Raw genomic sequence first — 23,655 nt, 5'->3', positions numbered from 1 at the left:
GGCATCCGGGATAGGGCATCGGCATTTCCATTCTTGCGACCTGCTCGATACTTGATTATGAAGTTGTAATTAGATAACCGGGCTATCCATCGCTGTTCTAACGCACCTAATTTGGCTGTGTCCTGATGGGTCAACGGATTGTTGTCAGTATAGACAATAAATTCTGCAGCGGCCAGATAGTGTTTGAAACGTTCAGTCACAGCCCAAACTACTGCCAGTAGTTCCAATTTGAAGGAGCTGTAATTTTCTGAATTTCTTTCAGTTGGCCGGAGCTTTCTACTTGCAAAGGCGATGACTTTCTCCCGACCTTCTTGCTTTTGTGACAGCACCGCTCCTAGTCCCACATTACTGGCATCGGTGTAGAGGATGAAAGGTTGATGGTAATCTGGGTATGCCAGAACCTCTTCTCCGGTTAGTGCCTTCTTTAGTTGTTCAAAGGAGTCTTCCCTTTCGTCGTTCGTCCTGAATAGGAGGGTTTCGGTTTGAAGGTTTCTTCGTCTGCCCTACCAAGGCGTCTTGCAAGGGTGCTGCCAACTTGGTAAATCCTTTTATAAATCTGCGATAGTAACCCACCAATCCCAGGAATTGCCTCACTTCTTTTGCGTTGGTAGGTCTTGGCCAATCCCTTATGGCGCTTATTTTCTCGGGATCCGGTGCTACTCCCTCCGAACTCACGATGTGTCCCAGGTACTGTACCTTTGGCTTGAGAAGGTGACATTTGGATGGCTTGATTTTCATGCCATATCTGGATAAGGCTTCGAACACTTCTGCCAGGTCTTTTAAGTGTTGTTCGTAAGTCTTTGAGTAGACAATCACATCATCTAGGTACAGGAGGATGGGCTCGAAGTTCTTGTGTCCGAGGCAGCATTCCATCAGCCGCTGGAAGGTACCGGATGCGTTGCAGAGTCCGAATGGCATGCGATTAAATTCACATAGACCCATTGGTGTGGTGAATGCCGTCTTTTCCTTATCTCTCTCAGCCACAGGGACTTGCCAATACCCGCTTGTTAAGTCTAATGTGGAAAAATAATTAGCAGATTTCAAAGCAGTCAAGGACTCTTCTATCCTAGGCAAGGGGTAGGCGTCTTTATGGGTGATGTTATTAATCCGCCGCCGGTAGTCTACGCACATTCTCATGGTTCCATCCTTTTTTTTGACAATCACTAGAGGGGCCGCCCAGGGGCTACAGCTGTCTCTTATTACCGCGGCCTGTTTCATCTCCCTCAGCATATCTTTTGCACATTGATAGTGAGCGGGCGGTATGGGTCTATATCTTTCTTTTATTGGGGGATGGTCACCGGTGGGGATTGTGTGTTCTACCCCTTCTATCCGTCCGAAGTCCAATGGGTGTTTACTGAAGACTTGTTCATATTCCGTCACTAGCCTATACACCCCTTGTTTTTGATGGGTAGGTGTTGAATTTATGCCCACGTGTAGCTGTTGGCACCAATCCTCCATCTGAGCCGTTGACTTCCATCTGACAGGTTGGTTCTAAGGGCTCAATGGTTGTGATGGCATTGTTGTCAACAGTATATAGCTTTGCCACTGTAGCATACCTTGGCAAAGTGACATCTTCCTCTCCACAGTTCAAAAGTCGTACCGGCACTCGTCCCCGGTGTACCTCGACTACCCCTCGTGCTGTGAGTATAGTGGGCCTGCTGTCGGTGTACACTGGTTCTATTAAGGCTTGATAATCTCGTCCCTTAGTACCAATGGCTGCTCTACACCATACCAGCATTTCTGTTTTTGGTGGGATTACAATAGATGTTGGATCACTTACCCTCACACTGCCGATTTCTCCACCTGCAACTTCTACCTGTTGCCTTAACATCAATACTTTTATTTCCTTCCGGAGAACTCTCTGCTGGTAGGATTGGGCAGTTTCAGCAATTTGCTGTAAGACAGAAATAACTTCGGCAAAGCAGTTTTCTAACACATTCATTCCTATCAATACAGTTGGTTCACAGTTCCGCCGGTCAACATCAACAATTATACCGTTTCTTCAATTCTACTTTACCAATCTTTATGGTCATCTCCCTGAATCCTAGTTTTGGTACCAACTTACCATTACTGGCCCATATATCTAGTTCAACATCAGAGGGCCCTTTATCAATATCTGCATCAGCCCAGTACCTCTTATAAAGGATATACGGTATAGATGAAATCTGGGAACCTGTGTCCAGCAAAGCGTTGAGGGGAATTCCGTCCAGCACGATAGGGATAATGGGTCGTCCTCCGATGTACCTGTCGTGCCAGGGTGTTGGGCCTTGAAAGTTCATTCCTGTGAAGCGGCCCGCATTCCCAGGGGATTCCCGTTTAAATCACAATCTCGTGCAAAGTGGCCTGGCTGCTGGCAACGGCGGCAAATGGGCTGTCCATCCGGTTGGTAGCAGTCGCGGGGTCGTCCTCTCCATGTCAGGTATTTCCGGGGTCTCATCCATGGAACATCCTCTCTACGGTTTGCCAACTCCATCTTGGGTCCTCTCATCTCCTGCATGGTTTTAGCCATTGAAGCAACAACATCAGTTAAAGGGTCAAGCTTTTGTTGAAGAGCCTCATTAGCACTGGACCCCAGGGGCTTAGCAATGGCCCCGGACATAGCTGATGTCACTTGCACTCCCTGTTGTTCAGGTGCCTCTGCCATGGGTTGCGCAGGATCCTGATCCCGAGGTGCCTCTGCCAGCTGGAGACGTATAGCGCTCTCCTTTAATTGGGCAAATGGCAATTCAGGGTTCTTAAAAACAAGCATACTCACATGCCCCCGGTGAGAAGGGGTGTAGAGTCCCTCAATAAATTGATCTCTTAGCAGTTTATCTGCTCCTGTGTTAAAAATGGGTTCAGCCAGTGTAAGTGATTTAAGGGCTTCCTGCAGGTTTAAGGCAAAGTCTCTCACGCCCTCATTAGCTTTTTGTTTGCAATTAAAGAATCGTACTTTAGCTTTGCTGCTGGCAGTGGTTTCAAATGTAGCTTTTAATCCAGCAAATATGCGTTCAACAGTGCCTTTTAGATCAGCTGCCCATGCTGTGACTTCTCGCTTAGCATGGCCACTTAACTGCATCATCAGGAGACTAACACGCTGAACTTCACCCACAGGGAACATGTCAAAATGGGCCAGCATCTTTTCTCTGAAATCGTCAAGGGTATTAGGCTCACCTTCATACATTGGAAGCCATGGGCCACCCGGGGTATATGGCATCAGCACCGGCATGATGGGCGCCACTCCTTGCACCGCTGCGCTACCGGACTCTCTATCGACACTCTGTCTTTCAGCTGCATTAGCGTCGCCGGGTGCTGCGGCGTCTCCGTGCTGCGACATACTGTGCCCCCTTAGTTAATCCGGACCCTTCCGGTCCTCCGCTTCCGTCGGGATAGTGTAGATTCGTTCCGCTGTGCAGCAGGATTGGTTTTCCCCTTGCTCTGACGTCAGAGCGCTCAGCTTGATGCCGCCCACAATGACACGCTCCCGCCCGCCGCGCGCTCTGTAATGGCGGATTCTGAAGTTTTTCAGTCAGACTGGGGCTCAGGTAATGGCGTAGCTCAATTAACAGTCTCGTGCCTAGCGGTTATGAGGTGATGGCGGCCATCTTTACTCCATTATAACCAATGGGGAAAAGTCACTTTCAATAGTTTTTAATGGGAAATGGAATTTTCTTTAATAAAGTCAATTTTCAAGATTTTTCATCCAAGTTTTCACAGTTTTGGGCTCCAATCACGGCACACAATACCCGGTATACGGGCTGGCTGAATCCTGTTCGTGACGCCAATTGTGACGCCCAGGAGACCGGGGTACCCAGCACCGGACCAATGGGGTCTGTCTCTTGAGGGAGATGTCACGGGTGGCTTGACCCGGTGCTGTGGCCTCAGGCAATGCACAGTGTAAGGGGTATCATGAGGGAACAGGCACTTACTTGATCAGCAGCAGGTTCTCCCAGCGGCAATGATCCCGATCCTGGATAGATGGCTATTGTCCAAATGAAAGTCTGAGGCACTGAAACGTTTAACCAGTTTACTTCAACATAAAGGGATTCACAACCAGTCCTGTCACCGGAGTCTGTATGGGAACTCTGAGTTACTTTGACCCTGCCGGGGTCTTCGCCTCTTATTGTACGCAGTTTCTATGTGGCCCTGCTGCTGTATGTGAACTGGCTGCCGGCCCAATCTGTCCCCTCCGGGTCCTGGTTCGACGGGCAACCCGAGTCCTTTTATCGGTTTACCCCCTCTGGGAGTACCGCTGAACTCTGTGTCTGTTGCTGCGTCCGGCCCTAGTGAAGCTGATATCACCTCACGTTTTTCCGGTTGCTGTATTATATATAATGAATACAGCCACGGATCCGGTATCCGTCTTTGCGCCTGTTCTGGGTAGTAATTAATGCTACCCGGTTCTTACAATGTCCTTTTTCTCTGTCCCTTTTCTCCTCAGGCCGGTGATTTGGGCCTGGAAACCGTCATAGGGCTGTTAGAAATTCAGCTGTATGACCTCTCACTTTCAGCTCCTTAGCCCAACTGCCAGTTCTTCTCTCAGACCAGAATGGATCAAGGGGAGTCTCTGGAGCTCCCCCTTCTGGCCGGAAGTGGTAGTGCAGTCTTGCTATTTTAGTATTTGTATTTAGTGTCAGTAACTGTTTTTGTGGCAAATACCCCTAGGGGTGCCACACCTGCATGTCGTTCTAATGTATGAGCACATCGGCTGTCTGCAGAGGACACTTTGGGGTCCACTTTCCTAATAGGTGAAACCCCCTTTTAAAGTGGCTATCCAACTTTCTGTAAGTTTTACTAGGATTTGTTTACCGCACCAAATCACTTTGGAAGAAGTGACTGTAATTTCTTTTAACATTTGCATTTTGAAAAAAGTAAAACAAAACATTTTTGTAGTTTGTTGTCACGTTTCGCTGGGAGTTTTACCCTAAATCAACAAATATTGGGGAACCTGTTGTTGGACACTTTTGGGGACCTCTGTTTTGCCCCATAATAATTTTGGTTGACCTGGGTAGGTGTGGGAGCCCATTGCGGTCCCCTAAGAGTCGGCCCGGCGTGCACACTTGGGGGGGGGGGGGGGGTACTGTAGGGTGTATGAAGGGCACATTTGGGAGCTGTTCATGGGCATTGCCACATTACCGGGCATTGCCAGACACCACCACATGTAGAGCTGCCGGCACAGCAGTAATGGTGTTTTCCACGAGGAGCAGCCGGCGCTCACATGGCCGGACCGGCACGTTTTCTGCTGCTCTCTCATTGCCCTTGAGGACGGCTCTGTCCGCTGCTGTGCTCGGCGCTGGGGGAAGTCAGCTCATGAGTGACAGAACTTCTCACCAATGAGCGAACGAGCTTGAGAGCTAGCCACCAATGGCAGCTGCGGTAGGCGTGGCCCCGGCCTCCCGTGCTCTGGCTTGCTGCAGGCCGGCGCTGGCCGCTCTGTCCCGGGATGTGGCAGCAGGTCGTGCGCGGTGTGTCGGCGGGGATCGTGGGATGGCTCCGCACCCGCCTGCCTCCGCTGTGCCACTACGGGAGGGCACAGCAGCGCCACGGAGAGCGCAATGCCCGGGCTCTCATCCGGGGCCTGCGCTACAGGGGCAGGACGGGCAGGCTGCTGGCGGCGCTCACCGGGGCCTTCCTATGGGAAGAGGAGCGTGTGCGGGAGGAAGAGATCCTCAGGTGAGGGCGGGGCTGCTGCTGACAGCCGCTACTACACACAGGCACTGCAAGTCCCAGCGTGCTCTGACAGGTGGAGAGTGACAGGCCATGCTGCGACCTGTAGTCCGCTGGCTGCACACATTACTGATAGGAGGAGCAGGCTCTCATGCGACCTGGAAACCAGAGCTGCATTCACAGTCCTGCAGGTGGCGGAGCTGAGATCTCCCAGCATTCATTGCGGGCCCTGGTGTTCTGGGATGTGTGGTCCTTACAGCCGGGCCCTATATGGGCGTAGAATGGCGGAGCTGGGGGCTTCATTTGTTCTTGGAGACCCCCCAGTGGCGCTGAATGTTCCTGTGTGGGGGGAATTGGGAGACTCTGCTGTACATGGGGGCCTTAAAGGGGTCGAAAAGAGGATCTGAACACTTGTATATGGCGTAGCTATACTCCCCCCCCCCCCCCCTCCCGGTCTTGGTGTTTTGCCAGCAGCAGTGACCTCAAATCACCGCTGCAGCCAATCACTAAGATTAGCAGCACTTCTGAAACTCTGTGATTGGCTGCAGCGGTGATGTCACCACTGCAGTTAAGTGTCCTGCTGTCCCCCACGGACGCCGGTGTCTTCCAGAAGAAGTGTGAGTGCAGCTCCGGAGTATTACACTGGGACGTGCTGTAGCTCCTGCCCTCGCGCCCGTCTGGAGTTTGTACCCGTGTGCGCTGTACTTTGCCTTTGTAGCCGGTAACAGGTCTGCTGGCGGATCCCGTCTGCACGGAGGCAGACATGGAGGGCTGCCTGATATTGCTCCGTTAATCGCCTTGTGTCTGTGATCTGATCTCTCCAGCTCCTCACGGATATTGATTGTCTGCAGGCCGTCGGAGGAGATGGCGCGGATGCAGCTGGCGTGTCGCGTGTCTCCGGACCAGACCACGGGGTGTGAGGACAGTGAAGAAGGCTGGGAGCTGGTGATGGAGAAGAAGGACTTCCGTCTGTGGAGGCGGCCGATCGAGGGCACGCACCTGTATCAGTACAGAGGTGAGGGGCGCCGCTTATCCCTGGACCGCTGCCATCTGTCTGCAGCAGCACAATGATTACTGAGTCGTAGAAAATCTATCCAGTAATGGAGCCGCTCCACTCGTATTTATGGGCAGATGCTCGCACATCTGTGACGAATAATCCCAGTGTCCGTGCCAGGTCCATAGAGCACTTGAGGGCATGTGCCTAGGGCGGCAGGGAGAAGGGGCGGCGCTCTAGTAGAAAATGTCTTCATTTGCTGATTTCTTAGTTCAGACTCTGCTGTCACCAGATAATTGATAGTAAAGTCGGGAGGAAGAGGCTGGGGGTCCTTGGCTTATAGCTCATAGCTTTATCACACCAGTCCCCCCCCCACCACCACACCGGCAGTGTTTCGGTGTCAGTCGCGGGAGGCGGTGCTGGCGCTGGTTAGGTCCCCAGTGAGCAGAGAGAGCGGCATTCGTAACTGTGCCCCCCGGCAATGGCTAGCACTGGCTCTGCATTAGGGCCCACTGTCAGTGCCGGGTCGTGGTTAATGCCGCCACTCTGTATAAAGGGTTTTACCCAAAAAAGCAAGCAGGGTCTTATCTATGCAGTAGGGGATAATTCACTGGTTGCTGGGCATCCTGAATTTGGGGCTCTGGAGCCCTGTCCTGAATAGAGCTGAACTTTGAATGCATGGTCTATGGCAGAGGTGTCAAACTGCATTCCCCGAGGGCCGCAAACAGGTCATGTTTTCAGGATTTCCTTGTATTGCACAAGGTGCTGGAATCATTTTATGCAGGTGATTAAATTATCACCTGTGCAATACAAGGAAATCCTGAAAACATGACCTGTTTGCGGCCCTCGGGGAATGCAGTTTGACACCTCTGGTCTATGGGACTGGTTAGTGCAGCGCTCAGCTGTCTGTCTGTCCCATAGACAGTGAATGGACCAGAGGCTGTGCACCTCCGAGGAAACCATTGTCTTTGTTTTACTTGTATATGAAAAAAAGGACAGGTTTCCATCAGTGTGTCCATTTTTTGTTACCTGCTGGAGCTGAACATGATCATTTTCGCTGCTCTGTTTTGGTCGCAGTCCCCGTGGCAGTCTGACCAGGGAGTCTTCACTCCTGCCACCGGCATCCTTGGCCGGACATTGTGAGCACGTCTGGGGTTAACCCCAAGGATTCTGGGCGCCTTGGTGAGGACTGCCCTGGTCTGGCTGCCATGGTGGACTTGTTTGTACCCTGGAGTCCAGCATTGTCAGTGTGCTGCTGTACAGTGCAGCGATGTTTGTGCTCACAGTAATCGTTATCTCCTTTTTATTCATACCTGTCTCTTAGGCCTCTCCCACACTTCCGTTTTTACAATCTGCACATCTGCTTATTGTAAAAAACGGATGCACTGGAGCCGTTTTTTTGTAGGTTCCAGTGCATCCTAGAAGGCTAAGTGCACATGTTGTGTATGTGTCTTCACTGCGGTTTTTCGCTGTGAAAACGCATGCATAACACAACCCATGATAAAAATAATTTAAAAAATCGTGATATACTCGCCTTCCGGCGTCCCCCGCAGCCTTCCCCATGCTCGCGGTGCTGCCGGCAGTTCCGTTCCCAGTGATGTATAGCGAGACAATGACCTGTGATGACGTAGTGGTCTCGCGGGACTGCTACGTCATCGGGTAATTTCGCTATGCATCACTGGGAACGGAACTGCCGGCAGCATCGGGAGCATGGGGAAGGCTGCGGGGGCCGCCGGAAGGTGAGTATATCACGATTTATTTTCTTTTTATTATTTTTAACATTATATCTTTTTACTATTGATGCTGCATAGGCAGCATCAATAGTAAAAAGAGAACGAGTGAGAGAGAATTTCACTGACTGGAAATTCTTCCACGCATGCTCAGTTTCAAAAGACGGCATCCATCACTGGATTCCTGCTTTTCACAGTCGCTGAGCGATTTTCCGACGTACACAAAAAACGTTCCTCTGTGCGTTGTCTCCACCCGACGGACAGTAATTTTACGACGGATGAAATTTGTGGCCGCCTGTCACAATCCGTCGCTAATACAAGTCTATGACAAAAAAAAAACGGATCCAGCAGAAACATTTGCTGGATCCGTTTTTTTCACAAAATGATGGATTGTGACGTAAAAAGAAAGACGGAAGTGTGAAAGAGATCTTACTATATGTGGCTACTCGGCCAACATTCACGGCACAGATTAGGCCGGAGACATAGTGCTACTTATAGCCAGGTAATCCGATGTGGGAAACTGTGAATGTAATCCAGGGCTGGACTCCTCCCGAGAGCCAGAGCAGGTAAGGCTGCATTCACACCTGCCTGCAGCGCGTCCGTGTGAAATCCGGTTTTTCTCGCGCAGCACGCACACCATACACACTAATTAGAATACTCTACAACACCAGCTTGAAAAGGGATTTTAAAATCCAAAATGTCGTCCTACTAAAATATATGTTCAGTAAATGCACTCAATACTTGGTCGGGGCTCCTTTTGCATCAATTATTGCATTAATGCAGCGTGGCATGGAGGCGACCAGCCTGTGGTACTGCTGAGAGGCTATGGAAGCCCAGGTTGCTTTGATAGCAGCCTTCAGCTCATCTGCATTGTTGTGTCTGGTGTCGCTCATCTTCCTCTTGACAATACTCCATAGATTCTCTATTGGGTTAAGGTCAGGAGAGTTTGCTGCCAATCAAGCACAGTGATACTGTAGTTTTTACACCAGGTATTGGTACTTTTGGCAGTGTGGACAGGTGCCAAGTCCTGCTGGAGAATGACATTTCCATCTCCAAAAAGCTTGTCGGCAGAGGGAAGCATGAAGTGCTGTATAATTTCCTGCTAGAAGGCTGCGCTGACTTTGGTCTTGATAAAACACAGTGGACCTACACCAGCAGATGACATGGCTCCTGAAACCTTCACTGATTGTGGAGCCATTATCGATTCATACTTGCCGTTTGCAGCTTTCCTGTTTTATTAACAATCTCTTATATATTTTTTGCCCGCAGTGTTCGGCTCGTACCGGGATGTGACACCTCGGCAGTTCTTTAATGTACAGGTAGGACGTCCTTCCTTCCTACGTGTCGCGTCCCTGGACACTTTCTATGTTCCACAGCTCAGCGTTATACGTTGTTCCACAGCTGGACACAGAGTATCGCAAGAAGTGGGACGCACTGGTCATCAAACTGGAAGTGGTTGAGAGAGACGTGCTCTCTGGATCTGAAGTCATCCACTGGGTCACTCATTTTCCTGTAAGTCCAATTAGTCTTTTATTTAAAGGGAGTCTGTCATCAGGTTTCTGCTCTATAATCTGAGATCATCATGATGTCGGGGCAGAGACCCTGATTTCGGTGATGTGTGACTTGCTGGTCATTATGACACAATTCCTGTTTCCTCTGCTGTAGATGTAGCAGAACTCTGAATGCTGAGCTCTGTAGAACCCTGCCCACATCCCTGATTGCCAGCTTTTTGTGTATACTGTGCATAGGCAGAAAGCTGATAACAGTGAAGGGGTCGGGGTTAAACAGAGAAGTTGACGGAGGCAGCTAGTCCTGTAGTGATGATCTGCTGAAAAAGCACTGATAAGGGGGAAAAAAACTACAGCACGTAGTCTATTAACTTTAATGTATGGGGGCTGATCATCGGTCATTCCACTGACCCTTTAGTGATTAACAGTACAAGTGTTTTAATTCCCCTGCAGCTCCCCCGGAGGGGAAGTGAAGTACTACATGATGTCCATTGAAACACAAAAACTTTTGTGTTTATGTGAAATTGAGAAAATAGACTTTAGTCTTCTTCTCTAGCCAGTTTTTCTGAGACCCCCTACTTTAGGGGGAGTACAGTGGTCCATTGTCTTGGTGAAGAAGCAGAGAATAGAGGACCGTACATGGTGTCGGGGCACCAATAGGGGACGCAGGGTTCTTGTTCTTCAGCAGTGGGACCCCATCACTAAAGCATATTTTATCAGACTAAACATCAGAGTAATCAGTGCTAATTAGGAATAATATTCCGGTGTAGTCCCTAAAGAAGCTAATCCTAAAGCAGCGGATTGGATTAAGCTGCTGTAATCGTGTTACGGGATCTCTGGGCCGGGCTCCACTGTAATGAAGGTTGCTCGTGTCATCTGGGGCTAAATCCTGCCAGCTGCAGCCCTCCAGAGCACTACACAGAGATCTACGGGAGCAGTGGGGGCGCAGTGAGCCACGCCGCTACACCACACACAGCTGGCACTACATTGGGGTTTTACCCCTCTGTCACCGCCACCATTTTTTACATGTTTGTTTTCCCCTCTCCACAGTATCCCATGTATTCCCGGGATTATGTCTACGTCAGGAAGTATCATGTTGACCAGGAGAACAACCTCATGGTTTTGGTTTCCCGGTAATTATATGACTATTGCATTTTCCATCATTTATACAGAGAATGAATTTAAAGGGTAGTCCTGCAATAAACAGGTTCATTCCTTTTTCTCCACCATTTCTCACACCTGTGGTGTGCCTGTGCACCAGGAGGTGGGGGGCTGTGGTGTGCCTGTGCACCAGGAGGTGGGGGGCTGTGGTGTGCCTGTGCACCAGGAGGTGGGGGGCTGTGGCGCGCCTTGTGCACCCGGAGGTGGGGGGCTGTGGCGCGCCTTGTGCACCCGGAGGTGGGGGGCTGTGGTGTGCCTGTGCACCAGGAGGTGGGGGGCTGTGGTGTGCCTGTGCACCAGGAGGTGGGGGGCTGTGGTGTGCCTGTGCACCAGGAGGTGGGGGGCTGTGGCGCGCCTTGTGCACCCGGAGGTGGGGGGCTGTGGCGCGCCTTGTGCACCCGGAGGTGGGGGGCTGTGGCGCGCCTTGTGCACCCGGAGGTCTGTGTGTTCTGCATCAGGCCTAAGTTAATTCATTGTAACGTGTATTCTTACCTGTAGCAGCTAATCAAAGCCATATAATTTGTTGCTTTTTATATAGTTTATGTAAAACAGTGAATCATACCGACCTTATTTTTCTTGCCACACAATATGATGCCCCGCACAGCCCCTCATGAAGTATGATGTCCCCATAGTTTCTCACAATGTACTGTTAATTAAAAAAAGAATTAACGCTACTTGCCTAACCCCCTCCCACTGCTATTCAGGTCTGCGCAGTGTCCGAAGGCCCGGCTGTGGCGGTGTCCGTGGGGCGCGGCTGTGGCGGTGTCCGTGGGACGCGGCTGTGGCGGTGTCCGGGGGGCCCGGCTGTGGCGGTGTCCGGGGGGCCCGGCTGTGGCGGTGTCCGGGGGGCCCGGCTGTGGCGGTGTCGGGAGGCCCGGCTGTGGCGGTGTCGGGAGGCCCGGCTGTGGCGGTGTCGGGAGGCCCGGCTGTGGCGGTGTCGGGAGGCCCGGCTGTGGCGGTGTAGTGACGTCCTCGCGCCTTCTGCGCTCTCAGGCTCACAGACTCAATGGTGGATGAGGGAGCTGACGGCTTCCTGCTCCTTTATTGTTTTCCCCAGTATATGAATCCCAATCATGCAGATACCGGTGAAACTGAGACTTTGGGCAGGGGCGGCCACATGGTGCGGGAAGTTACTGTATCCAGCCCTTCAGCTGTCTGTCCGCAGGCCGCCCAAGAACAGCCAAAGAGCCACATGTCGGCCACACATGGCCCCTGTCTGCTGAAACCCATACAACCCAGTATAATTTTTTTGATGAATAGTTGTGAGGTTTCTGCGTTATATACTTTGTTAGAGAAAGCAAATGAAGGTATCCAGCCGTTTGGATATAAAACTTCACTGATTTATTAGACCATCTTAAAGGGTTCCAGGTACATAACAAATATTGTATCAAGGCAAAAACTCCGGTGTTCCGGATTCTGCACTTTGTTGCCTTGTCTGCAGATTGCGTGTCACAGAATATCCAAAACTCAGTGGGCTAGATCTGCTAAATCTAATTTGTAGACTTAGACCTCACCCATTTTACAAAATGCCAAATTTAGCAGAGGTTGGTGCAGTTTGATACATTTGTTGCCCTTTCGGACTTTCTCATTGGACTTTACACCTCTTATGACTTTCGTGCTTTCCTCCAGGATTTTGCGCCGAGTCTTTCACTCCACGCCATATCCTTTCACGATAATCCCGCGTAGAGCCAATAAAGCGCTGTCAGACGGGTCCGACACTCTTCCCTGTAACCGAGGGTCAGGTGCTGAATTTCCCACCGGACCTGATCCTTCTCTCCAGACATGGAGGCCGCATACACATCAGATGATCGGCTGGGCTTCCCGTAAACACGTGGTTAGGGCGCCACCATTCATGAGGAGCCGGGATCAGCCTCGGACTAGTCACCTGACACACATGGTTCCCTGACGGCTTTTCAAAGTTGTTTTTTTTCTGAAACACGGCAGCATTTGAGTAAAATGCATCTGGCTGAAGTCACACAGTAGGTGTCTAATTAGTGTTTTCCGTGGTTCAGACAGCATGAATCTGACCACAGGTTCCCTTTAAAGGGGTATTCCCATCACCAAGATCCTATTCCCAATATGTAGTAGGTGTAATAATCATAATATTTAGCAAATACCTCCAATTAGAATAATAGTATAGTTCTCCTGATAACCTATGTCACTTACCTCATGTGCAGGGCATTGCAGCAGCTTAGGTATCCATAGTTCCAACCACTCATACAGTGACTGTTAGTTGTCGTAACCATGGATACCTAAGCTACTGCAATACCCTGCACATGAGGTAAGCGACATAGGTTATCAGGAGAACTATACTATTATTCTAATTGGAGGTATTTGCTAATGTTATTACACCTACATATTGGAGTAGGATCTCGGAGATGTGAATACCTCTTTAAGCTCTTTCTGATGCAATGTCCTGGTGGCTTATGCTGCTGCTCCTCGGTTATATTATCAGGGCTATGGCCGGCCAGGAGAAGACTATGGGTAGTCTGCCGGGTAAGCGTGTATTTGTATTTTTGCCTTATGTGACAAATGGTGGCCATATTGGCTCGTACGAGTATACAATGTATGTATATGGAAATGAAGGGCCGGGAATCGGCAGCAGAGCGAGATCGCCCCCTACTGACCCTACTGCTAGCACTAAGCAGCTTTTGGCATGGAGAACAGGTTACATTGGGTAACCTAAAGCTTCATCGGCTTCCTGACGGATTTGCTATAAAAATCAGATATCATCCCAGGTCAGGAGTCCAAAATAGCAATTCTTGTCTTAAATGAGACTTAAAGCAATATTCCCATCTTCAAGATCCGATCCCAGTATGTATAGGATGTAGTAATAATAATATTAGCATAGTTCTTCTGATTAGCTATGTCACTTACTCTATGTGCACAGCATTGCAGCAGCTTGGATATCCATGGTTACGATCGCTACCTGTCACTGAGTGGTCATAACCATGGATACCTAAGGTACTGCATTGCCCTGCCCATTGGACAAGCGACATGGCTTATCAGAAGAACTGTACTACATTTCTAATTGGAGGTATTTTCTATTATTATTCCACCATCTACATATCGGGACAGGATGTTTTGAGTAACCAACAATAGCAGGCAAAGACCATGGCCAAAAGGGGCTATATTCTGAGGTCAGAGATGTATAAATTGACCTTTTTCTGCTGTAACACAACCTCTTTTATCATTTTTGCCATAGGGCGGTGGAACATCCTGAGGTGCCGGAATCTCCTAATTATGTCCGAGTTCGTAATTACCAGTCGCAGATGGTGATCAGGCCACACACCACGTTTGATGAGGTACGTCTGCTTAAGACCCCATATGTCTCTGCATGACACAGGGGGGCACTCAGGAGCACAGGAGGGCTTCATAGACGTGCGTGTACCGTACTACAGCCCTACAAAGTGGAAATTGGATGTTGTAAGGCGCTATAATATACTCATGTGCATGAGCCCTTAAGGGATATGGACACTATTGCCTTTTTTCTCCTTAGTACATGTATTTTTTGGATAAAAAAAGACTGCTTTGACCTCTGCAGCCTCTATTCCTGTACATAGCAGAATGAGTTAATAGTGAATATATCAGTAAGCTCCTCTGATGGCAGAGTCTGTAATCCTTATCTCTTTTCCTAAATTTGTCTTTTGGAATGTTGTAAGATAACGATCACGGACCCTGGAATCAGAGGAGCTCATTCTGCAGGTATCTGTGTACTGTGATACATAGAGGCTGTAGAAGCCAAACATTTTTTAAAGGCATTGTTCACTATATGACTGCAGGCTGGCAAATCCTGTGGGGTGCGCTTGCAGTCACGATCCCCCTGTATTACCTATGCATGACCGCATGTATGTAACTTACATTCACGTGCTGACCAGATTCAGCTGGCTTCAATTAGCTTGTATTGAGAGGAACAAAATGCACGCAATCAGCACGGGACCCCAACTATGCAAATTACATACGTGTGGTCAGGTGACTGCCTGCTGGTATGAGGAACACTGCTAAATCGTGACAGTGTGCAATGTGTGTGCAGTGTGCAGTCATACGGAATGGCAGCACAGTTTTGTTCCTAGCCTGGACAACCCCTTTAATGAATCCCTATTGCCAAAAATACATGCATTAGCATTATAAAAGTAAGTTTGTAACCCTTTAAGGTTAGCCACATGTGTATGTTCATTAATTTAAAGGTAATTTGGAAGTGCTACTGTCACACCCAGAGCATTTAGTGTTATTCCCATCTCCAGGATGCTATCCCAATATGTAATAGTAATATTAGCAAATACCTCCAATTAGAAACGTAATATAGTTTTTCTGATTAGCTATGTCTCTTTACTCATGTGCAGACATTGCAGGACCTTAGGTATCCATGGTTCAGTGGTCGTAACCATGGATACCTAAGGTCCTGCAATGCCTGCATATGAGGAAATAGACATAGCTAATCAGAAAAACTATACTATGTTTCTAATTGGAGGTATTTGCTAATATTATAATTATTACTACCCCTACTACATATTGGGATAGGATTTTGGAGATGGGAATACCCCTTTAAGTCTAATTTGCATATGAATTAATACATTTGATTTTTCAGTCAGGGAGCAACAGATAGTTTTGGTAAAGGTATTCCCTTTAAGGAGGTCGATGTAATTGGAATGAGGGGCTTGGCTGCGCCCCTACTAAATACTAAAGTTAGTGTGTGTTCAGATGAGTAATTGTGGCCAGTGGCGCCTTAGTGGTTTTCTTAATCCTTGCCCAGTCTGTCACCGACTGTAGACCAATAATGGTGAGATGTGAATATTTCTATACATAACCGGCGTATATACCGACTACTATGTGGAAAACCAGAAGTTTGTGCACCCTAGGTAAAAAGTGCAAAATAATCTGGAGGGGTGTCGTGAAACTGAATTTGTCACCATATTTTTTTCAACCTAAGCTGAGAGCAGCAAAATTCAGAGACCCTGATTCCAGCGATGTGGCACTTACTGGGTTGCTTGCTGTAGTTTTGATGAAATGGCTATTTTATCAGCAGATTGTCAGTCGAGGACTAGTAAACCTGCTGCCATGTAGTCCTCCATATTTATAAGCTCTCGCTACCACCACTGATTGGTAGCTTTCTGTGTAACCTCTGCATAGGCAGAAAGCTGCCAATCATTGGTGGGGGTGGGCTTATAGAAAGCTCAGCATTGAGAGAACTGGCAAATCTCCAGCTGAGATCTGATCAAACCTACAGCAAGAAGTCAGGTAAGTGACACATTGCTAGAATCTGGGTCTCTCTGATGGGGTAGCAGAAACCTGATTTTAAGAGCCGGCTACTTCTCTGTTTGTAGTTTGCCCTGGCACACGGCTTTATTACAGATCCGGGGCCCATATTGTATCTTGTGTGCGCCTCATTTCTTCTAACCCGTGGGGGCGTTCCCCGTCCGCTCCTGTGTGACCGAGCCCTTATACACAGTATGGGAAGGAGTCTTTCCGCTAACCGTGCCCTCTCCTTTTCAGAACGGCTTTGATTACCTGCTGGTCTACAGCGACAACCCGCAGACCGTGTTTCCTCGCTACTGTGTGAACTGGATGGTTTCCAGCGGTAAGGTTATTACAGATCAACATCTTGGCGGGTGTAGAAATGGCGTCGTATGATCACCTCCGGTCACACAATGAGAGATAATTGCCAATTACCGCCAATACACAACCCTTCAATAGTGAGTGGGGCACAGTATTCTCCGAAAGCGTTACATGGTCACCTCTCCTGCTGATCTGAACATGGATGCTGAGATTGTTTTTTTTTTTTTTTATTAAGGTCTAAATCTAAGCTTTCAAAATAAAGTCATGACCTCCTGACATAAAAATGCGACCATCCAAGATGCCATACATAATATGGCCACTGAACAGGAGTGGCGCTGTTTCTAAAAGAGAATTTCATTATCTACCGTGTATTTATTTTCAAAATTGTATAGTTTGTAAGAAAGTTTACCCCAAGTAACCCACATCGTGCCATTGTAGTTACAGGGCGAGCATGCTCACATTTTTCCTGTGTATTCAGTGTGAGTGCTTCTGCAGTTGCTCTTTCCTGACACTAGAGGGCGAGCTTGAGCAATACTGTTTTGGCATAGAACACTGCATGCGTCTGCCGGTATTCACACATACAGGATGATTGTACCCAGCATGCCGTGCACAGTAGATGGCTGTCGGGCAATCGTTTGTCCATGCGCGATCTCTCCTGATCCCTTCATACACAGGAGTTCTCGCCCTGCCGATCCTGTGCTCTCTATGATCGAGCCACTGACAGACGTCTCTGGCATTGTCTTGGAGAAAATGAAATAAAATGCAGTCTGAAATCAGCCAACGTTAGTTTGTTAATGCCATTTACAGTGGCTATTGATCAGGAACTGACATTTGTAGGAACACTCATTTCTGATAATCGGCCGGTGTAAACAGGTTTAAAATCACAAGACGATAAAGTAAAATGCTTGTTCGTCAGGTGAAACTTGCTTAAAAGTAATCATTCTTGGCAGCACATAGTCATGGGTAAGCATGTGCTGCCGAGATCAATGACAGACTGAACAATCTTATTAACGATCACTCTTTGTGCATAGAAGAAGAGTAGTCAGCCTGTTTAAACAGGCTATCAAATGACTGCTTCTCGGCAAACATGTAGCCAATCTACGGTCATTTAACAATGACTCTTGGGCCAGTGTAAATCCCGCTGTACAGTTGTTGTTTTTTTGCTAGATGTTGGCAGGTCTTTTAGAGATACATTGCAGTTATTCACTGGGGGTTGTGAGACTTTATGGCTACACGACCTCCCATTTCAGGCTCTACACAGTCAGCAAAGAAAAAAAGCATGGATCATAGAGTGGTATCTTAAGTAATCCATATTAAAGTTGTGGGAGTTTGGGAAACACATGGGCCTGGAGTAATGTTAGCACTTGGCAACTCATTACTGCTGCCAGTGTTACATAGGCGAGGGGTGTTTATTACTACGTAGGCTAGTAATCGTCCTTGTACTGTGATCCAACGTCCCAGCCCCTCTTCATGACGCAACTTACACATCAGACCCAGTATCATTAAACGCATTATTAAGCCCTTCATGACCTTGGGATTTTCCATTATTCCCTGTTCGTTTTTCGCTCCCCTCCTTCCCAGAGCCATAACTTTTTTTATTTTTTCCGTCAATATGGCCATGCGAGGGCTTATTTTTTTTGCGGGACGAGTTGTACTTTTGAATGACATCATTGGTTTTACCATGTCGTGTTCTAGAAAATGGGAAAAAAAATCCAGGTCCGGCGAAATTGCAAAAAAAAAAAAAAAAGTGCAATCCCATGCGTGTTATTTGTTTTGCTAATTTTTTGCGTACCAAACTTACGTTTTTAATGATACCATTTTGGTGCAGATGCGTTCTTTTGATCGCCCGTTATTGCATTCTAATGCAATGTCGCGGCGACAAAAAAACAACATAATTCGGTCGTTTTGAATTTTTTTTTTTTTTTCGCTACGCCGTGTAGCGATTAGGTTAATCCTTTTATTTTATTGATAGATCGGGCTATTCTGAACGTGGCGATACCAAATATGTGTATATTTGATTTTTTTTTTTTAAATTTTATTTTGAATGGGGCGAAAGGGGGGGTGATTTAAACTTTTATTTTCTTTTATTGATTTCATATTTTTTAAACATATTTTTTTTTTAACTTTTGCCATGCTTCAATAGCTGCCATAGAAGGCTAGAGGCTGGCATAGCCTGATCGGCTCTGGTACATAGAGGCGAAGCATAGATCGCCTCTATGTAGTAGAATTACAGGCTTGCTATGAACGCCGACCACATGGTGGCGCTCACAGCAAGCCAGCATAAACAACCATAGAGGTCTCAAGGAGACCCCTGGTTGTTATTGCGATGCATCACTGACCCCCGATCATGTGACTGGGTCGGCTATGAGCGCATTTCCGGCCACGCCGCCGTAAGCAGTAGTTAAATGCCGCTGTCAGTATTTGACAGAGGCATTTAACTGGTTAATTGCGGTGGGTGGATCGCTATTCCACTCGCCGCTATTGCACGCATATGTCAGCTGTTCAAAACAGCTGACATGTCCCGGCTTTGATGTGGGCTCACCGCCGGAGCCCACATCAAAGCAGGGGATCTGACCTCGGACGTACTATCCCATCCGAGGTCAGAAAGGGATTAAACAATGAAAGTATCCATCATTACTTCATAGATATGTACATAAAGAACAAATAAAACCCACAAAACAATACAAAAAAAAAACTATAAAAACCACAGCAGGAAACCCAGTCCTGCTTATAAACAATATACTCTCCACAATGTGATCCACAGTACAAGGGATGAAACAGGGTAGAATAAGCAGCATTACAATTCCCAATGCTTCAGACTAATAGTTCTGCATAATTATTCATTAATTACCTTTTAGACACTGCGAATCAAAATTGGGGCTGATTGCACAAAGCACCCCAATATACGTTTCGCCTCTTCATCATAAATTACTTTTGTGCTGTGTGTCCGGTGGGCGGGTCCCTTAGCGCTCTGTGTCCGGTGGGCGGGTACCTTAGCGCTCTGTGTCCGGTGGGCGGGTCCCTGAGCACTCTGTGGGCGGGTCCCTTAGCGCTCTGTGTCCAGTGGATGGGTCCATTAGCGCTGTGTCCGGTGGGTGCCTTAGCGCTCCGTGTCCGGTGGGCGGGCCCCTTAGCCCTTAGTGTCCAGTGGGTGGGTCCTTTAGCACACGAGGGGTATACCATCTCTGATATATAAGTAGCATGGTCATCAACTGTATTTAATATGCTTTACCCCTCTCTGTTTCCTTCTACAGGGATGCCAGATTTTCTAGAGAAGCTACACCTAGCAACACTCCGCGCCAGAAACATGGAGATCAAAGTGAGAGATTACATATCCTCCCGACCTCAGGACTGCGGCACTGAAACCAGAGCCAGTCCAGAGCGAAAACCTGCAGCAGCACACACCGCCCCGCAGATGGACTATGCATAATGGGCGAGCCTATGCCCTGCCTTACCTCCGCAAGCTAGACTTGGTGACCACAGCTGCTGGCCAATGTGAGGCATCATGCCAGCTAAGCAGCAGCATCTCAAAGCGGTATTACTGCCAAGCAAAAATGTAACTAATATCCCTGAAAGGCCATCTGTGCCTTTTTACAACATCTCCAGATGCCCTGCTTGTGCCAGGCACTGCCTCCACCGCCGCAGGATAATGTTATGTGGACAAGTGCAGGGTGCCGTGAATGTGGGCATCGCCAACAGGAATGAAAACTCATTTGTGTCTGCAGTGAAGTGTCTCTTTCAACAATGGTTTCTGATACTTCCCTGTAAGAACATGGTAGCTTTCTACAATATTAATTAGGGATCAGTTGCATGGAAGATAGAAGCATTTTGGTATTCAACAATGATTTTTTTTTTTCTTTCCTATTTTGGCCTGGGCTGTTTTACTGGATCACAAGAATCGGTGATGGATTTTGTATGTCCATTTTCAGAATTATGGTAAGACTGACTGTCGAGAAATTTGACTTCCGATTTGGCTTTGTACCCTACAAAAGTGTCTGCTTTCCCATCCCATGGTCATATGAAGGAATGTCCACAGGAACCTGTCTACACTTCATAGTCGTTCTTCAACTTATTGTTAGGCATAATAATTCACAGGTGATATCCAGGATCTATGCCAAACACAAAATGTTGGAGGGGTTGTTAGGTGCTGATAATTTCCACATTGTGATGATTGATGTTGCACCCCCCACTTACCTGCCGAGACGAGTGCAAACTTGCGGCGTCATCAGCTCTGATTACCTCTTGATGCTGAAGTGAGCAGCATCAAAAAAAAAAAACGTAAGCACTATAGATCAGGGTTCCTCTACTCAAGTCCTTATGTAACCCACCAGATCAAATGGCTATTACTTTTGTAATTTGTTCGATACTTCGGCTATTATGACATGACTTGTTAGCGGGTGCTTGAGTTAAAGGGGTTCTCCAAGAATGTGATTAAATTACCCCATCACTTAATTAAAACGTCCTATTCTTGTGTCGGGATGGGCTGCTGTCTGAAGACACACTGCTCTTGAGACTTGTCTCAACTGACGGAGCAAAGCTGAGGAGAAGGGCTGTGACAGGAGAAGAAATAAATCTTCTCGGTTGACTGAGCACACAGGATTTTTTTTTTCTCCTGCCTCTGTCTTCTGTTAAGGAGAATATTTATTTCTCCTATCACATCCCTTCACTGGCCACTCACCAATGTGTGTGCTTACGATACAGGTCCTAAGTCACTTGAGACAGAGGTCTTGGAGCTGCGTTTCTTCAGACTGTAGCTCGTTCTCACACGTGACTAGGACAAGTTACCGCTTTAATTCCGTTCCAAGGGCCATTTTATTGCATTCTTGGAAACCTTTTTTAAAGATTTACTGCTGTAGGTTACCCAAAGAGCTAAGTTTCTTATTTTTGTGCAAATTGTTCGGAAACTCCCACATAATTTGCTTCTGATTCTTTGTACCAGGTGTGGATTTATGTATTGCTTCTGTGTCGTGACTGTTCATGTAGGAAAACAGTGCTGGTCTACACGTGTGCATGGATGACCTTTGTTGCCTACAGCAAGTTCGGGCAGAACAAAAAACAGAATGTACTTTTTTTTTTTTCTGGACTCTGTTGAAATGGACACTGAACCCACAGCCTGTCTCACCTACACTTTTTATGCATTCTGTTGCCTATAGCCATTGCGTCCTGGAGTATCTTCCAGTCGGATTACTGACAGGGAATCCATAAAGTCTCTGTTGCGTATCTCCAGTTCTGCGGACCTTGGTAGTATTACATGTATTCCCGCTCTGCTTACTTCCATATAGAGAGTTTGGCGAAGCCGGAGACATCACGACTGGTGATGGCTGCCATACAGAAAAGGAAGCGTGCACAATATATACAGAAAAGGAAGCGTGCACAATACATGCTGATCATGTACGCAACCCCTTAGGGTTCGTTCCCCGATGGTGGAAGTGAACAGAGCCGTAATACCCCTTGGAATTTAGCTCTGCTAAACTTAGATCACTATTTGGTTTTATGGCCATCTAGGTTTGGTTCATTGGGTGTCCATGTGTTGGACCTGTAACGTTGATGCTGAAATATGACCTATGAAAGTCCTCTGAAGCCAGCCATGGGTGGCAGAAGCACGGTGCTCGCCATAAAGTGATGGCAGTCTTCTTGGGGCGGAGGTCATTTCTAGAGGGGGCACTTGCGTTCAGGTATTACAAACATGACTTTAGGCCATTTTTCATGGTTGAACTTTGGTCATTATTTTATATCTGGTTTTATAAGCCAAAGCCAGGAGGGGAACTCGCACAGGGCATGTAAAATAAGAACCTTTGCACCTTAGCTGGTTTTGGAACCTCTCCTGACACAAAATGCAACTTGTGAAAGTGGCCCAAATCATAGCTGAGGCTGCCATACAAAAGGGCTTTTTTTTCCTATGCCTTATCCCCCGCCTGAACATTTTTATACATGTGGGTGGATCCTTACACAGCACTTATGTCTCATGCATCGATCGGGGGAGGCGGGTTACCCCTACACGATGAGAAAGGCACCTTCCGACGCTTTATAATAGCCTCGTTTGTAGCAGTGGAGGTGTTGCTCCCTACGGGAGAACCTGCCTAGATGTTAAAATCACTCCAAGACTGAAGAATTTCTCCTGAATCTCTACTGAAACTTGGTACTTTTTACAAGCCAAAGTTTTCAGGAAACAGGGGAGCATCATTTTAATGCAATGAATAAAACATTTTTACTTTAAAGGTGCAATTTGCTTCCCCCAAAAAGCATTTTGCAAGAACATAATAAACAGGCATTTAAAATCACAGCACTTACAATCAGGCTTTTAGCTCTCCATCTCGTAGTTCAGCATTGTTAAATGTGCATTACCAGATAGGTAAACCAATTACTTCCTACATAGCCAGTAATAAATTGTAAAGGACCAACTTACTGGAAAATGCAATTGTGTGAGCGGATATGGAACGAGTTAAGTATTCTCTGAGGAGTGGTCGGAGCATGCCTATGCTCCCTGGGACTTTTAGTCCCACAGGCTTGCATACATAGAGGGTTAATACGTGGGTTGTTGGGTCTCCTGTTCTCTCCAGTGCTGATAATTGTGAACGACATTTGAGTCCTGAATCCTCTTTTAGCGTTTGGACTGCTCCTCTAACCTCGGAGCTCCCAGCGATGTGATGTTACATTTCTTTTTTTTTTTTAACTTAATATGTCTAATAAAAAGTGCAAGTTGGTACTGAAAATTGTTCTTTTTTTTGTTTTATTGCCTGATAAATTCTGAATATCCTATTCTCCAGAATACAGATTTTTTTAATAGTTTGCTGAACTTGTGTTGAGGAACATTAACGGTTGCCATTTTGACGACTCCTCGCTCAACTTTCTGGCCACGCTCGCTGCCCGTCGTGCAGTCCTCCCTTCGCACTTCTTTCCATTGTCGCATGCGGCTTCTCTGGATTCTAGGTCAGGACTTCCGTGTCCAGCTAGACCTTCGGAGGTCAGTGTGGCATGTGGTAAGGTCATAACATCACAATGTGTGCCACGTTGGATGGCACACGGGCGAATAAGGAGTGGACGTCTCTGTTGAAAGAAG

At 47.5% G+C, this 23,655-nt stretch overlaps 1 protein-coding gene across 1 annotated transcript; it reads left to right on the top strand.

Annotated features, from left to right (window-relative positions):
* Positions 1-5,330: 5,330 nt before the first annotated feature.
* STARD7 (StAR related lipid transfer domain containing 7) lies at positions 5,331-23,308 on the top strand. The gene is made up of 8 exons (XM_069766609.1): positions 5,331-5,652; positions 6,498-6,661; positions 9,640-9,689; positions 9,772-9,882; positions 10,929-11,011; positions 14,245-14,344; positions 16,533-16,617; positions 19,850-23,308. The coding sequence occupies exons 1-8, from the start codon at positions 5,423-5,425 to the stop codon at positions 20,023-20,025; spliced, it is 999 nt and encodes a 332-aa protein (XP_069622710.1). The 5' UTR covers positions 5,331-5,422; the 3' UTR covers positions 20,026-23,308.
* Positions 23,309-23,655: the final 347 nt, after the last annotated feature.

This window comes from Ranitomeya imitator, chromosome 4 (genome assembly GCF_032444005.1).
Source record: "Ranitomeya imitator isolate aRanImi1 chromosome 4, aRanImi1.pri, whole genome shotgun sequence".
In the NCBI taxonomy this organism is placed as follows: Eukaryota; Metazoa; Chordata; class Amphibia; order Anura; family Dendrobatidae; genus Ranitomeya; species Ranitomeya imitator.
The sequence above is the reverse complement of the archived record's forward strand: the minus strand, read 5'-3'. Positions and strand labels throughout refer to the sequence as shown.